The sequence below is a fragment of the Ogataea philodendri genome (genome assembly GCF_020536065.1).
Source record: "Ogataea philodendri strain CBS6075 chromosome Unknown scaffold5, whole genome shotgun sequence".
Taxonomy (NCBI): Eukaryota; Fungi; Ascomycota; class Pichiomycetes; order Pichiales; family Pichiaceae; genus Ogataea; species Ogataea philodendri.
Window position 1 is genome coordinate 118,827 of NW_025764134.1, and position 13,501 is coordinate 132,327.

General features: G+C 50.9%; 13 protein-coding genes across 13 annotated transcripts; 5 read left to right on the forward strand and 8 right to left on the reverse strand.

Moving 5' to 3' along the window:
• Positions 1 to 68: 68 nt before the first annotated feature.
• Positions 69 to 1,067, reverse strand: OGAPHI_005987 (uncharacterized protein; the record flags this gene model as incomplete). Its single annotated transcript, XM_046207227.1, has 1 exon — positions 69 to 1,067. One exon carries the CDS (start codon positions 1,065 to 1,067, stop codon positions 69 to 71), a length of 999 nt encoding a protein of 332 aa, XP_046058913.1.
• Positions 1,068 to 1,448: 381 nt separating this feature from the next.
• OGAPHI_005988 (uncharacterized protein) lies at positions 1,449 to 2,948 on the forward strand (the record flags this gene model as incomplete). The annotated part of the gene is made up of 1 exon (XM_046207229.1): positions 1,449 to 2,948. One exon carries the CDS (start codon positions 1,449 to 1,451, stop codon positions 2,946 to 2,948), a length of 1,500 nt encoding a protein of 499 aa, XP_046058914.1.
• Positions 2,055 to 2,695, reverse strand: OGAPHI_005989 (uncharacterized protein; the record flags this gene model as incomplete). The annotated part of the gene is made up of 2 exons (XM_046207230.1): positions 2,055 to 2,306; positions 2,408 to 2,695. 2 exons carry the CDS (start codon positions 2,693 to 2,695, stop codon positions 2,055 to 2,057), a joined length of 540 nt encoding a protein of 179 aa, XP_046058915.1.
• A 76-nt stretch (positions 2,949 to 3,024) lies between the features above and the next one.
• Positions 3,025 to 4,383, forward strand: OGAPHI_005990 (uncharacterized protein; the record flags this gene model as incomplete). The annotated part of the gene is made up of 1 exon (XM_046207231.1): positions 3,025 to 4,383. One exon carries the CDS (start codon positions 3,025 to 3,027, stop codon positions 4,381 to 4,383), a length of 1,359 nt encoding a protein of 452 aa, XP_046058916.1.
• On the reverse strand, positions 3,757 to 4,109 carry OGAPHI_005991 (uncharacterized protein; the record flags this gene model as incomplete). Its single annotated transcript, XM_046207232.1, has 2 exons — positions 3,757 to 3,974; positions 4,094 to 4,109. 2 exons carry the CDS (start codon positions 4,107 to 4,109, stop codon positions 3,757 to 3,759), a joined length of 234 nt encoding a protein of 77 aa, XP_046058917.1.
• On the reverse strand, positions 4,380 to 5,279 carry OGAPHI_005992 (uncharacterized protein; the record flags this gene model as incomplete). Its single annotated transcript, XM_046207233.1, has 1 exon — positions 4,380 to 5,279. The coding sequence occupies one exon, from the start codon at positions 5,277 to 5,279 to the stop codon at positions 4,380 to 4,382; it is 900 nt and encodes a 299-aa protein (XP_046058918.1).
• Positions 5,280 to 5,382: 103 nt separating this feature from the next.
• On the forward strand, positions 5,383 to 6,564 carry OGAPHI_005993 (uncharacterized protein; the record flags this gene model as incomplete). Its single annotated transcript, XM_046207234.1, has 1 exon — positions 5,383 to 6,564. The coding sequence occupies one exon, from the start codon at positions 5,383 to 5,385 to the stop codon at positions 6,562 to 6,564; it is 1,182 nt and encodes a 393-aa protein (XP_046058919.1).
• Positions 6,565 to 6,594: 30 nt separating this feature from the next.
• Positions 6,595 to 7,536, reverse strand: OGAPHI_005994 (uncharacterized protein; the record flags this gene model as incomplete). Its single annotated transcript, XM_046207235.1, has 1 exon — positions 6,595 to 7,536. The coding sequence occupies one exon, from the start codon at positions 7,534 to 7,536 to the stop codon at positions 6,595 to 6,597; it is 942 nt and encodes a 313-aa protein (XP_046058920.1).
• A 323-nt stretch (positions 7,537 to 7,859) lies between these two features.
• OGAPHI_005995 (uncharacterized protein) lies at positions 7,860 to 9,536 on the forward strand (the record flags this gene model as incomplete). Its single annotated transcript, XM_046207236.1, has 1 exon — positions 7,860 to 9,536. The coding sequence occupies one exon, from the start codon at positions 7,860 to 7,862 to the stop codon at positions 9,534 to 9,536; it is 1,677 nt and encodes a 558-aa protein (XP_046058921.1).
• On the reverse strand, positions 8,399 to 9,361 carry OGAPHI_005996 (uncharacterized protein; the record flags this gene model as incomplete). Its single annotated transcript, XM_046207237.1, has 2 exons — positions 8,399 to 8,807; positions 9,234 to 9,361. 2 exons carry the CDS (start codon positions 9,359 to 9,361, stop codon positions 8,399 to 8,401), a joined length of 537 nt encoding a protein of 178 aa, XP_046058922.1.
• An 84-nt stretch (positions 9,537 to 9,620) lies between the features above and the next one.
• Positions 9,621 to 11,327, reverse strand: OGAPHI_005997 (uncharacterized protein; the record flags this gene model as incomplete). The annotated part of the gene is made up of 1 exon (XM_046207238.1): positions 9,621 to 11,327. One exon carries the CDS (start codon positions 11,325 to 11,327, stop codon positions 9,621 to 9,623), a length of 1,707 nt encoding a protein of 568 aa, XP_046058923.1.
• On the forward strand, positions 11,197 to 12,776 carry OGAPHI_005998 (uncharacterized protein; the record flags this gene model as incomplete). Its single annotated transcript, XM_046207242.1, has 3 exons — positions 11,197 to 11,312; positions 11,602 to 12,339; positions 12,488 to 12,776. 3 exons carry the CDS (start codon positions 11,197 to 11,199, stop codon positions 12,774 to 12,776), a joined length of 1,143 nt encoding a protein of 380 aa, XP_046058924.1.
• Positions 11,414 to 13,246, reverse strand: OGAPHI_005999 (uncharacterized protein; the record flags this gene model as incomplete). The annotated part of the gene is made up of 1 exon (XM_046207243.1): positions 11,414 to 13,246. One exon carries the CDS (start codon positions 13,244 to 13,246, stop codon positions 11,414 to 11,416), a length of 1,833 nt encoding a protein of 610 aa, XP_046058925.1.
• Between the last annotated feature and the right edge of the window lie 255 nt (positions 13,247 to 13,501).

A 13,501-nucleotide genomic window follows, 5' to 3' on the forward strand; every position in this document is an offset into this window, starting at 1 on the left:
AAAAAAATATTATTAATAAGTTAATCTATATAGGAAGCACTGCCCGGACTCCAACTAGATTCGGTAGTTTATTCCTCCCAAATCTTTTTGTAGTAGTTGAGCCAGTTCAAACCGAGCACTTTCTTGATGCGCTCGGCGGTCCAGCCTCTTCTGGCCATGGCCACTGCGAGTTCCTCCCTGTCGGCAAGCTTTCCAAGCGGTTTCACCACTTTCGAGCTACCCCATTCCGTCATAACTCTGGCATAACCTTTATCCTTGTTACACCACTCAAGGAAAGGAGATGGTCTGGCGTGACCCTCCGAGGCATCAGATCCAATACCAACAAGGTCTTCTCCGACAAGGTCAATAAAGTACTCCAACACCTCAACGTAGTCATCAATGGTACTATCGTTGCCTTTTCTCATATGTGGACCAAAGTTCGATGCTGCCACCATTCCTCCCTTTGCACCCAAAGCTCTGATCTCCTCATCGGTCTTGTTTCTTCCAGAAGCCTTCATCCCGGCAGGAAGCACGTGAGAAAAGCATGGCGGTTTTGGCGCGTACTCGATGGTGTCCATGGTGGTTTGATGACCGACGTGCGAAAGATCACACACGATTCCTAGCTGAGCCATCTGGTCCACGACCTCACGTCCAAACCCGGTCAACCCGGAATCTCTCAGTTCCGTGTATCCGGCACCAGAGTAATTTTGGGTATTGTACGTGAGCTGGATCTGTTTCACATGGAGATCTCTGAAAACTCGTAGATAGTCCAGCTGATCCTCGATTCCACTGCTGTTTTGGAAGTTCAAGATCACACCTGTTTTGTTGAGCTTCTTGGCTGTGTAGATATCGTCGATACACTTGATCTCCATGATCAAATCGCTGTATTCCTCATACCATTTCTTCCACTGAACAATATTGGCAATCGTACCTTTGAAATCTTCCCATAACCCGCAGGTGCAAGAAACGACGGTGATATTTCCTTTACGCCATGACTGGAAAATTTCTGGCCCCCAGTTGGCGATGTTGAGCGAGTCGATGTGGAGGGAGTCTCGGTACAGTTGTCTGGCTTCTTGTTCGGTAAGCATACTTGGATAAAAAAAAACCACACAGTCGGACTTTTTTGCTTGGAGAAGCGGACATTTCCCATTTTCACAAACTCCGCTGATAAGTGTGGCGGCTGGCGCCCTGCTTTAAGATAAGATTAGCAACAGGGGAAAGTGTACTATTAAAGATCGCCCACTCAATGGGACAAATTCGAGCTCCCAGAGTTAGTGCATCTTGTAGCTATGGTCCAGGCCCTTTCGAGCGGACTTTTCTTGTTCAATAAGTCCGTTTCTAACGCTCTCGGTAGCACGTAAACGAGCGGAGCACGTCATTTATTGTCCGTTTTTCCGCCATCCACACCCCAAAAAAATAAATTAATTTAAATAGAGCACCCGTTCAGTGCAATCAGCCTATTCGAAATCATGACTCTTTCTTCGTTCTGGAATCGCCACAAGAGCAAGGTCTGGGATACCCTCGACAAGTCTCCTAAGGAGAGACACATTTATTTCAAGGTTGACTTCTGGATCTTGACATATGCTTGTGTCGGTTACTTCCTCAAGACTCTTGATCAAACAAACTTGTCCAACGCGTATGCTTCGGGAATGAAGGAGGATTATAAGTTCCACGGGAATCAGTATAACATGGCCAGTAGTACCATGTTCAACATCGGATACATTATTGGTCAAATTCCAAGTCAAATGGTTCTGACCAGAGTCAGACCTTCCATCTGGTTACCAACGATGGAGCTGTTGTGGGGTATCTGCTGCATGTGTATGGCTGCCACCCACAAGTCACAGCAGGGAGTCAAAGAAATCTACGCTCTGCGGTTCCTGATCGGACTTTTCGAAAGTACAAGTTATGCAGGTTTGATAGGAATTCTGGGTCAATGGTACACACCCTCTCAGCTCGGTAAGAGAGCAGGTATCTTCCAGATTTCGTCTTCTGCCTCCAACATGTTCTCTGGTTACTTGCAAACCGGTCTCCACAACGGAATGGACGGTGTTCATGGCCTGAAGTCTTATCAGTGGTTATTCATCTTTGATGGTATTATCACCATTCCTGTCGCTATCTATGGATATTTTGCTATTCCTGACGCTCCGCACGATTCCAAGTCCTGGTGGCTCAAGCCGGACGAAAGAAAGCTTGTTATTGATAACTTGGCAGCCGTCAAACGTCAACCTCGCAAGAAGTTCACCTGGACGGCCATGGCATCTCTCGTTTTGTCGTGGCCAGTGTGGTTCTTCTCTGCTGCTTTCATCTGTCACGTTGTTGCTATCAAGCTGTACAGTTACATGAATCTGTGGCTCAAGTCTGCCGGATACACTGTCTCTAATGTCAACACTTATCCGACCGCCGGGTACGGGTTGCAGATTGTGTGTACAATCATTATGACTTGGACTTCAGACATCATTGGCAAACGTTGGCCATTGATTGCGATCTTCTGTACCGTCGCTGTGATTGGATGCATCATTCTGACTGCTTGGCCTGAGAACAACCATGCCGCTCTCTTCACCGGTTGGTACCTTCTGTTTGCCGAAACCGGTTGCGGTGTGCTCTTCATGTCGTGGATCAACGAGACCATGTCGCACTCTGCAGAGCAGAGATTCGTGTGCATTGGTGTTGTGGAGGCAATGTCCTTCACCTTCCAAGCCTGGTTGCCACTGATCATCTACAACACCACAAACGCTCCATATTTTGGCTCTGGTTACCCAACAGCTCTTGGACTGTTTGCTGGAGAGGCAGTGATCGGAATCGGGGTTGCATACCTTATCTATCGCGAATCCAACGGATTCTCCTGGTTCTTCGAGCGCAGAGACAACGACTTTAAACGTCTTTCCCAAACGGATGAATCGGACACCGAAAAACTCGTTGTCGAGGAAGAGAAATACGAACACTCGTCGTCCAAATCGCTCTCTATATAGCTTTTTCAGAAATTTTAAGAACTCCGACACCTCACACCGCAGCTATAAATTTATCAGTCCACACCCCTAGAAGTTAATGAAAATCTGTATCATTGGAGCAGGACCCGCAGGTGTTGCCGTGGCCAAGGCTCTTGCCTTAGAGCCTGTTGATGGTCTCGACATCCATGTTTACGAGAGAAACGCCACCGCAGGTGGACTGTGGTGTTACACCGGAAAAGAGAAGGAAAAGGTCTCGTGCACGATTCCCGCCACTGATCGCCGGACTGCCAAAGAGTTCGGTGTGGACGGTGTCCCGTATGTTTCTGCCATGTACGAGCACCTAGAGACCAACATCGTGAAGGATATAATGAAGTACAAGGACATTCCGTTTCCGGAAAAATGCGAGACCTTCCCTACTCGTCAAGAGGTTGCTCAGTATGTGATCGATTATACCAAGACCATCCCTGAGACCGTCCAGTTCCATTTCCGGACCACTGTTACGTCTCTGGAGAAGAAGGAGCGCTGGGAATTGACGTATGTTGACGGAAATGGAAGACAAACCACCGACTCATTTGATCACGTTGTTCTGGCACACGGCCACTTCGACACTCCTTACGTGCCTAGTGTGAAGGGTCTTGTTGAGTGGAGTACTGCCGATCCGTCGAGTATTATCCACGCCAAGTACTTCAACGACGTTGGCCGGTTTGAAAACAAAACCGTTCTTGTTGTTGGAAACTCGGCATCCGGAATCGACATTGCAACTCAACTCACCACTTTTGCTTCCAAAGTGGTCATCTCTGCCGCATCGCCTTCTCCTGTTGCCGAGATCCTAATCAACGACGTTGCGCAGATCGGCAAAGTGGACCAGTACAACGTTGCTGACCGGTCTGTCGTAACCGTTGATGGAGAAACGGTTACCGGAATCGACTATGTTATTTTCTGTACCGGATACCTGTACAGCATTCCGTTCCTCAAGTCGTACTTGGACGGCGAACAGGCCATCCTGACTGACGGCGACCAGGTGCGGTACGTCTACGAGCAGATTTTCTACATCCCGGACCCTACGCTGATCAACGTTGCGCTTTCGAAAAACGTGATTCCGTTCCCGTTTGCCGAGTGTCAAGCACAGTACATTGCTCGCGTGATAACCGGCCGCGAGAAGCTACCATCTAAAGAGGACATGTTGATACAATATGCTAAGGACGTGGAAGAAAAGGGAGAGGGAAAGAGTTTCCACGATCTAAAGTTCCCAAAAGATGCAGAGTACTGCAACCACATGTTTGATTTGATTGCCAACTCCAAGTCGGAAGGCTTTGTGGCTGAGTACTGGGACGAGGAGCGCAAAGCTCTGCGCGGCAAGACCGGAGATATCAAGGCCAAGCGGCTGGAGAGAATTGTACAGCACGCCCAGCAGCTCAAGAAGAACCACGAGAAGTTCCGGCTTCTGAGAGGCTAGCCTTTGATGAGTGTTTGACGGATGGATTCCTTGTGTTGCTCGTATTGGAAGAAGAGAAGCCCGTGAAGAAGAGAGTCGGCAGCGTCGTCGCCTTTGGAGCGGGACTTTTCCACCGTGACCCCGTATTCGCTATTTACAGTGTTGAGGGCTTCCACTAGATTGTATAGATAAGCACTTGAGAGCGTGTTTTTGCGGACCTTGGGCAGATTTTTCAGGTCAAAGCAGGGTCCAAATCTGAACGGAACGGAATCGGTTTCGTTTCTGAGTAGTTTTTCCACCCAGCCAATGACCAGGTGGATCCGTTGATCTTTCTTGATTCCTCCTGGTGCCCAGTATTGAACCATGTTCCGAGGAGACTGGTTGATGAGCTCGCTTTTGCCGAGGTTCAAAACGGAAGCGATCAGGATCATTTCCAAAACATTGGACTTGAGTACTGTTTCCACCACGGTTCTCGCGCCGCCAAACGAACGGAATCGCTGTCTTTCCACGATCACCACGTCGGGGGACTCCTTTTCCGTGTAAATCAGCCGGTCCACCACATTTTTGATGATGGCATAGTAATTCAACGGGGTGAACGTTTTGTCCTTGATCCCGGTATACTTGTGAAGATCGACCTTGTACCATTGGACCACCGACGGGGGTGTTGTCCAATGGCCCGGGTCTTTCTTGATGCGACAAAACGAAAAGTTGTGCAGTCCCACGTCAAACGAGATCAGATGAAAAGGTTTGTCGTGGACCGAAGGTTTTGCCAACTCGGCGGCCAGTTTTTCGATCGTGGCCGCCTTGTTGGACTCGGGAAAAACACCGCACTTGCGTGCCATGTTTCCCAGATCGGTCACCTTCACTTTATTGACAGTAACATATCGTGTCAATAAAGCCTTGAAATCATAACACATGTAAAATAAATAAACAAGATATTTTTTTTTCCTATTGGTTTCCCTTGTTTGGTTGATGGCTCGTATCCATAGAGACTAATCGCACGTTAACCGCCTGATCGCCATGGCTTACCTCACATTACCGCCGGAGTTTGTTCCGGAAGTCAAGACCGTCATCAACTGGGTGATGTCGTTCACGCCGTTACTTTCGTACGGGTCGACGCTGCTAAGCATTCGGCACAAACAATCCTCGAAAGGATTTTCCATAGACATTTGTGCCACAATGCTGATAGCATCGACGCTGCGGATATTCTACTACCTCAACGAGCCGTTCGAGGTGAGTTTGTTGCGACAATGCTTTGTTATGATCTTTATCCACGTTTTACTACTCAAGGTGGCCATAAAATATAGAGACCCCACTGAGGTGGCTTACATGCGCTACGAACAGTCGTGGCCCGAGTTTTTCAAGCTCGCCTGGACCAACAGCCTGGAGATGACCGCAGACGTTTCGATATACAGCGATCCTTTAGAGAAAATCGTTCAAACAGCGCGCGGGACGCTTAGACGGTCGGTCGACCTGGCAAAAAACCTGTTTTTCCGCCTGCTTTTCCTGTACGACGCTCGGTACATCAGACCGTTTCGGTTCTGGCAGTGGGAAGAATACAGAAATTATCTGCAGTTTCTTGGAGCGTTTTTGGTTTCGCTGTCCGTGTTGCAGCTTCTTTTCGGGGGCACGCACTTCTTGGGCATGATGTTTGCATCCAGCTCGTTTTTGATAGAGAGCACGCTGCCGCTGCCCCAGATCCTGCTTTTCCAAAGAGCCAAGACCGTGGAGAACTTTAAAACGATCCTCTTGCTCAGTTGGCTGGGCGGTGATCTGACCAAGATCAGCTACTTGGTTTACGGAACAGACAACGTGGGGATCATTTTTGTTGCTGCTGCGTTGTTCCAGATGAGTCTGAATCTGGTGATCACATACCAATTTTTCTACTTCAAGAGATTGGATCTGCAACGACAGGACCAGTCGCTGCCTTTGAGCGAGGCAAAACCAGAAGTCCCGCTGGATGACCTGCGTGTAAACAGCGTGCAGTCGTCGGCGTCGTTTTCTGAGCCATTTTCTGCCGTCCCACTGTCGCAATACTCGTCGCCCGTGACGACGCCAATTTCCAATACGCCGCTCGAACAGAACCGTTCGCGCTCCAGCACCGTGAACGAGCACGAGGCCAAGATCAACAAGAGTCTGCGCAAGTCCAGTCTGAGCAGCAGCGTCAACCTGGAAAACATTACAGAGCAAGTCACAAAATAATTCATTCATACATAGCATCGGAAATAAACGTTAGATATTGTCCAATTTTTCTGCCTCCAGACGCTCGTCATTCGTTGCCCACCAGAACTCAAACGTGTCTGTTTCGTCATGGAAAGATTCTCTGGAAACTTCCCACGGTTTTGGAGTGATGATATAATGGATGTTTTTAATTTCATCCATGTTCCAGATATCGGAATGACACTTCTTTAGTGTCTTGAGACAGTTGTATTTATAAGAGAGAGCAACCCAGCGGTTCCTGAACACGTCTGCTAGAAGCTCCTGGTCGGGGAAATCGTACGAAGCGGTTTTCTCCGGCTTGGAGAGCGTTTCTAGGATGGTAGCATAATTCTGGGTGTCTGGTCTTACAATGAGCAGGCCTCCATTGCAGAGTCCGAGCCCCAAGTGGGCAGCGGGGCCCCTGATGTGGTGATCCTGGTGGTCGTGGCCGACCGTAGAAGCCAACTTGGCGTGGTAATTGGTAAACGAGCAATTTTTAGGCACCCAATTGCCCGGATAGTGGTCTAGTTTAAGGGGATTGCACACACACGCTGCGGCAGCCGCAAAGGCAATATGCGGTGCCAAATCGAAATCCATCAGCTCGTCCATGTTGCGAATAACAACCATGTCAGAGTCCAATTGGATGACTCTTTCAAACTGCACCAATTTGAACGGCTGTAGCTTGGACCAAGTGTCGTAGAACCTGGAGTCGTGTCCAAACTGCTTCGACTTGGTGGGGATCAATGGGTCAATCTGGATAACACTAATCCCCCGTTTGCAAATTGCCTTGACTGAATTGGGATCCAGTTGCTTGGTATAAAGAGCAACCAGAGGATACTTTGAACCAGCCTTTTTCAGCGAAAAATTCAAAGTCAACAACCCTTCAAGGTACTTCGTATTTGTAATGAGCGTGGACCACACCTTGGTGTATCCAGAGACGTCGCTATCCTCGGGATATTGGCCTTCGGCGGTCATTTGATAAGGTTCGAGAACGAAGTGTGCAGGAATTTGTCAGATAATGCGCCACCTCTTGTATTCCCGACGAGATGTGGCTTGTGGCTATTCTGTCAGTGCTAGTGCCGTGCACATAACAAGGGAAAAGAAAAAAAAAGCTTCTTCAACAACAAAAAACCAGATTTTCCCCTTTGTCTGAACTCCAACACAAGCCCAAAAGGACCAGAGCTATCACCTTTGACCGGCATCGCGTGCTTTGTTTTTCACAGGCACCAGGGTTTCCTTTGTCAGGTGACACATTTCTATAGGGGGCCGCAATATAGCGTTATCCATTTGCTCCAGCGATGGTGTTGATAAACGGTGTCAAGTATGCGTGCGAACGGTGCATCAGGGGCCACAGGGTCACCACGTGCACTCATGTGGACCAGCCCATGATGATGATCAAGCCCAAGGGCCGTCCGTCCACCCAGTGCAACCACTGTAAGCAGCAGCGCAAGTTGAAGAACGCCCACATCGCGTGTACGTGCAACTCCAAGACCAAGGAGCACCATCCAAGTTGTGCATGTCACGTCGACGGTGAGTGTACCTGTTCTGCAAAAGTCAAGAAGCCAACGTCGAAAAAGAAGGACGACGACCAGAGAACTGCCTCGATGTCTTCATTGTCTTTGGGGCCTGAGAAGGACAGCCTCAACAACATCATCCAGTCCTGGGATATGGCCTCGCCTCCCATCGGCGCTTCCGACTCGTACCAGCAGTCGGACAGTCTTGCCTCTCTCAACTCTGTTGGCTCTGATAAGCTGTCTGGCTTCCAGTACCAGCATTTTACGAAAAGGCAGGTCGGCACAGACCCGTTGCAGAACTTCAGGGCATCGACGCCAAACACTCAGCAAAAGAAAGTCGGCGAGATTATGGTCCCGATGGATGAGTACGTTGCTCCGTTGAACACGATGAACAACAATTTCTCCACCTTGATGAGCAGTTTCAATTCCAACACCGACAGCCCTGTTGTCGGCGAGGCTGTCCCCAACAGCGACCAGAAGTACAGCCAGTCGGTGGCAGACCCATTCCAAGGCATCAACGGCTCGGGCTCTGGATTGCTGGACAGTTTTGACGACACAAACTCCAGCAGAATGTACCAGAACAGGAACAGAAACGTCTCCAGTGGCTCTATCATTTCGAGCCCAAGAGATCCGATTAACCCAGACTCCTTGTTCCCGCTGTTCCCTCTGATTGGACCTTCGCAGTCGCAGTCGTCTCTGCCGTCTCCTCCTTCCCAGCAAAGTCTTAACGACCTGATTTCTTCCCAGCCTTCGAGCCAAAACCTGTCTCATTCGAATTTGAGTTCACACAATAACAAGAACGTGTCCACGTATCCGCAGGTGTTGAAGAAGAATCTGACAGGATCGTCCACACACTCCATTGGCTCGGTGAGTCACTCGCACCACCACCACGGAACACATGGCCACGCGCACCTGTCTCATTTCTCGCCGTACCCACAGCACGTTTCCAGTCAGCAGCCGCGGCGGAGCAACTCGTTCCTTTCGATCTCATCTTCCAACACGGTCAGCTCGTCGTTGGGGTCTCCAAGCTCGGTCATGGCCAACGAGAGACCTCCATTAGTCAGTGCCAACTCCACCGATTCTTTGAACGGCTTCCAGTTGACAAACTCTAAAACAAACACGACGCTAATGGACGATCTGTACCAAACAAAAACTTACACTGACCAAGGTCCGAAACCCTTTTCCATTGTTCCTGAGGAGACCGATTCTGGTTCCACTCCCGCCTCAGACGCTTCCCAGAGGGCCAATCCCGTGTTCGAGGCAAGTACCATCGGTACTATCCCCATCACGTCGTCCCACTACGTGAAAAAACTCAAGGAGGAGTCCCCAGACACGGCTGGTTACTCCAGTTACCTTGGCAATATTGACTATCTGGACAGTTTGCTGGAACAGTCCCAAGAGCAAGGCGATCTTGCCAACTATGTCGATCTCCAGGGTGACCAGGCCGATGATAAAAGTTGAGTATTAAGATTTAGACACGTGTAATATAAAAGTAATACGTCAAGTACGCTATGTGAGTGTTATGTTTGCCATTTCGTTATATAATCATTCGGTGTACGCCAAGCAGATGTCCCAGAACTCTGCTTCTAGCTGCGACACCTTGCCGAAGATCCCTGCAAGTTTCTGCAGGAGTTTAGTTTTGTCAAAACCGGGCTCTTTGCTCCGTTTTTCAACCTCGGCGTCGAAATACTGGTTCAACACCTCTTCTCCCTTCTTGCAGGCTTCCAGGTACCATGGCGAAGTGTAATCTGCCATCCAAGCTTCATAATGCTGCTCCAGAGAGTTGCCGGTCTCCAGAGGCGCCTTGCCAGCCTGCAATTTTCGGGCCGTTTCCAATGCGTGGACGTTGTGGCCCGAATCTGCAACCACGAATTTAGTACCGTTTTGAGCAAAATTCGCCGCCGCGTGGTTGTACCCAATCAGACACGGCATGAGAGCGGTCTTGCACTGCAGCCAGTCGTGGGTCTCCTCGAACAGGTCCACCAGGTAGCTGGTGTAGTTGATGGTGGCCTGGTTCGAAACAATGTCGGTTTCCAAGTCAATGTTGGGGAACCGGGTTTCCAACTTTAATGCATGTTTCTGCATCTCGGTCTCGATATTCGCCAAAATGCCGTCGACATATTCTTGCAGCTCCTCGGACTCAGTGATCGTTCTCAGGTTCACGTGCACCTTGTGGTACGCTTTCAGGTAGACGTAGTCCTGTTTGAGGAAGTAGTCAAACTTCTCAAGCGGCAGAGTCTTGTTGTGAATTTGCTCCACAAACTCGTGGTGCACGTACTTGTTCCAGTGCGGCACGACTTTCGAGTTGCTGATCAGGTACTGCAGCAGGTTGAACTCCGCGGGGTGTGCGAGAGCGTACACGTGATTCAACGGCCCGTTGTGCTTGACCTCGGCGTGGCGGATGGCCTCGTTGGTGTACACGACGGCGTTCTTCACCGCGGTGGCCAGCTCTGCTCCGCGAGCCAGGTGGCACGCAATGGCCGACGACAGCGTACAACCCGTGCCGTGGAGGTTTGGCGAGTTGACGTAGTTCGACTGGAACACGGTCAATTTCTTGCTCTTGTGCTCGTAGAGCACGTTCAAAATGTACCGTGGTGACTCCAGGTCGACCACCATGCGGCCGTTCACCGGGATCTGGCCACCCTTCACAAGCACGTCCACGGCCAGTTTCGATCCCAGCACGCGCGCCGCCTTGTAAATGTCTTCGGCCTCGAACAAATCCACCCTCGCAACACTGGGGTCCGAGCTTTGCAGCACGGCCAGCAAGATTTCCACCTCGCGGGAGTTCGGGGTGATCACGCGTGCGTGCTTGAACAGTTCAACGGTCTTCTTCAGCGCCCCGACAGAACTCAAACGGTCGCCATTCTTGGCAGCAAACACAGGGTCCAGCACAATAGCCGCTTCCCCCGCCCGTGCGGCCAAAAAAGGTTCCACCACAGACAACGTCTGCTCGGTGAGCAGCCCCAGCTTGATGGCGTCGAGGCGCAGCTGGTCGTCCGCCAGTGCCACCAGCACCTTCTCGACGGTCTCGGCCGGTGTTTCCGTCACGTTGTGCACGCCCAGCGAGTTCTGCGCCGTCAGAGCACTGATACACGTGAGGCCGTAACACTTGTGCGCGGTGATGGTCTTCAGATCCGCTTCCACGCCCGCGCCGCCCGAGCAATCGGACCCGGCAATGGTCAGAACCCGCGGGGTCGCCACGGGCTCCAGCGACGAGCTCAATTGGCTGCTCAGGTCGTAAAAATCTGTCATGGGATTAATAATTATTTAACCAACTATCCATGCTATATGTAACTGCACCGCCCGGAAAAAACACAATTTTGTCGGAGCCGGCTAGCCTACAAATTGGAGGCTATCTTGCTGTAGGCTTCGGCGAAGCCGTCGACAAGAGCAGCCAGGCCAATTGCGCCCGGGTCAGGTAGACCACCCTCGGCCTCGAACGGCTTGAATTCCTCCTCGCTAACGTACGAGGCACGGCCGAACTTGGCTTTGAGCTTTCTGGTGGACTCTGCACCTTCGTGGGCAGCCTTGTTGGCCTTGTTGAGGTCGCCCTTGGTCGACGCGAAGGTCTCAACGAACGGAGCCAGGGCGTCGATCAAGGTTCTGTCGCCAACACGGGCCCGGGTGTACTTGTACAGGGAGTCCAGGGCGTCCTTCAAAGCAGTAGCCAGAATTGGTGGGGTGACCTCGTAGCCACCGTCCTTGAGCTCTTTTTCCTTCAGAGACTTGGCCAATGCAGAAATGAAAATGGAGTACAAACCTCCAGAGGTTCCTCCCATGGCCGTCTCGACAACGTCGGTGATCTGGGTCAAGCTCTTGACACCGTCAGAAACCTCCAGGTTGCTGGAGGCCAGCAGATCCAAAATCGCGTGCGCTCCGTTGGCCAGAGTCTCTCCGCAATCTCCGTCACCGGCAACGGTGTCGTAAAGTGTAATCTTTGGCTCCTTTGTGAGCAGCTTTTTGCAACCGCTCTCCAGAACAGCCTTGACGGTGCCCTGAGGGAACTTGACCTTGGAGGTAGCCGAGTCGTCGCTGGTGGCTGGGGCCTCGATGATGTACGAAGAAGGCTTGTCGTCCCACTCAGAAGACTTGTAGGCCGAGTTCCAGCCCGGAACGGCAGTTGGGTAGTCCAACAGGTCCAGGATCTCCTTGCCTCCTGCCTTGGTTGCGTTCAGCAAAGTGATGGAGAAACCAGGACCGTCCAGAGACGTAGTGTAACTGCCGGTGTAAACTCTGACCGGCTTGATCTTGTAGTCGGAAGCAAGTAGGTCAACAACGGTGTCCTGGATAGCAAACAGCTCCAGGTTCGAGGTTCCTCCAAGGTTGTTGATAAGCAGAACAACCTCGTCGGAAGAGTCAAAGTCAACGTAGTTTCTCTCCTTGTCGTTCTTGTCAAGCAAGTACTTCAACAGGTCGGAAACAAGAGTGTCAATTGTTGGGATTGGAGAAACTCTCTTGATACCGGACTCGTTGTGGATACCCATTCCGACCTCGATCTCATCCTCCTTGAGCAAGTGTTTTTGCTCGTCCTCGTCCTCGGACTCCTCCTCCTCGTGGTGTCTGTTACCAGGGATGGTGCAGTGGTCCAAAGAGGCGCCGATTGTGACCAGGTTGGCCACCACGTTTTCTCCGACCTTGTACACTTCGGCCAAGCTGGCCTTATTGGAGTCCTTGGCGGCCTTTGCTCCGGTGATTTTGTGAACAAGAGCGGTACCGGCCAGACCTCTTCTGCCCACCATACCGTTCTTGGTCTTACCCACAGAAACATCGTCACCCACAATCAGCAGCTCCACTGGATAGCCCTCGGCTTTAGCCCGCTCTGCAGCTAGGCCAAAATGTAAAATGTCACCGGTATAGTTTTTAACCACAATCACGGTACCTTTCTTGGACGGTTTGGCCTTGAGACCAGAGTAGATCTGTTTGGTGGAAGGCGAGGCAAACACAAATCCGGCAACACCAACGTCCAAGCAGCCCTCACCAACAAACCCAGCGTGCAATGGCTCGTGGCCAGATCCTCCACCAGACAACACCATCACCTTGTCCTGTTTGGAGTGGCGATTGATCACGACTCTCTCGGACTCGATGAACAGCAAGTCTGGGTTGGCGTGACACAGACCCTTCAGATGGGCGTGCACGAGGTCTTGTTTGTAGTTCCAATGTTTACTAGACATTCTGAAAGAAATAATGGTGGGAAAAGGAATTAATACCAGGTTGGACTTTTGTCGGTTTGGCCCGGAGTTGTCATAATGCGGCTAAACCCACAGGGAGGGGATGACTGCGGCTAGGACGCGTGCATGAATGACCCCGGAGACTGAGAACCCGATTTGGCAATAGAGCTGAAAAAAAAACTCGAAAATCCCCAATCATGCGGGGAGGGATAAATGGGGCGACTTTCGTCGCTTGCTGCAGACGCCGTGGTCACGTGA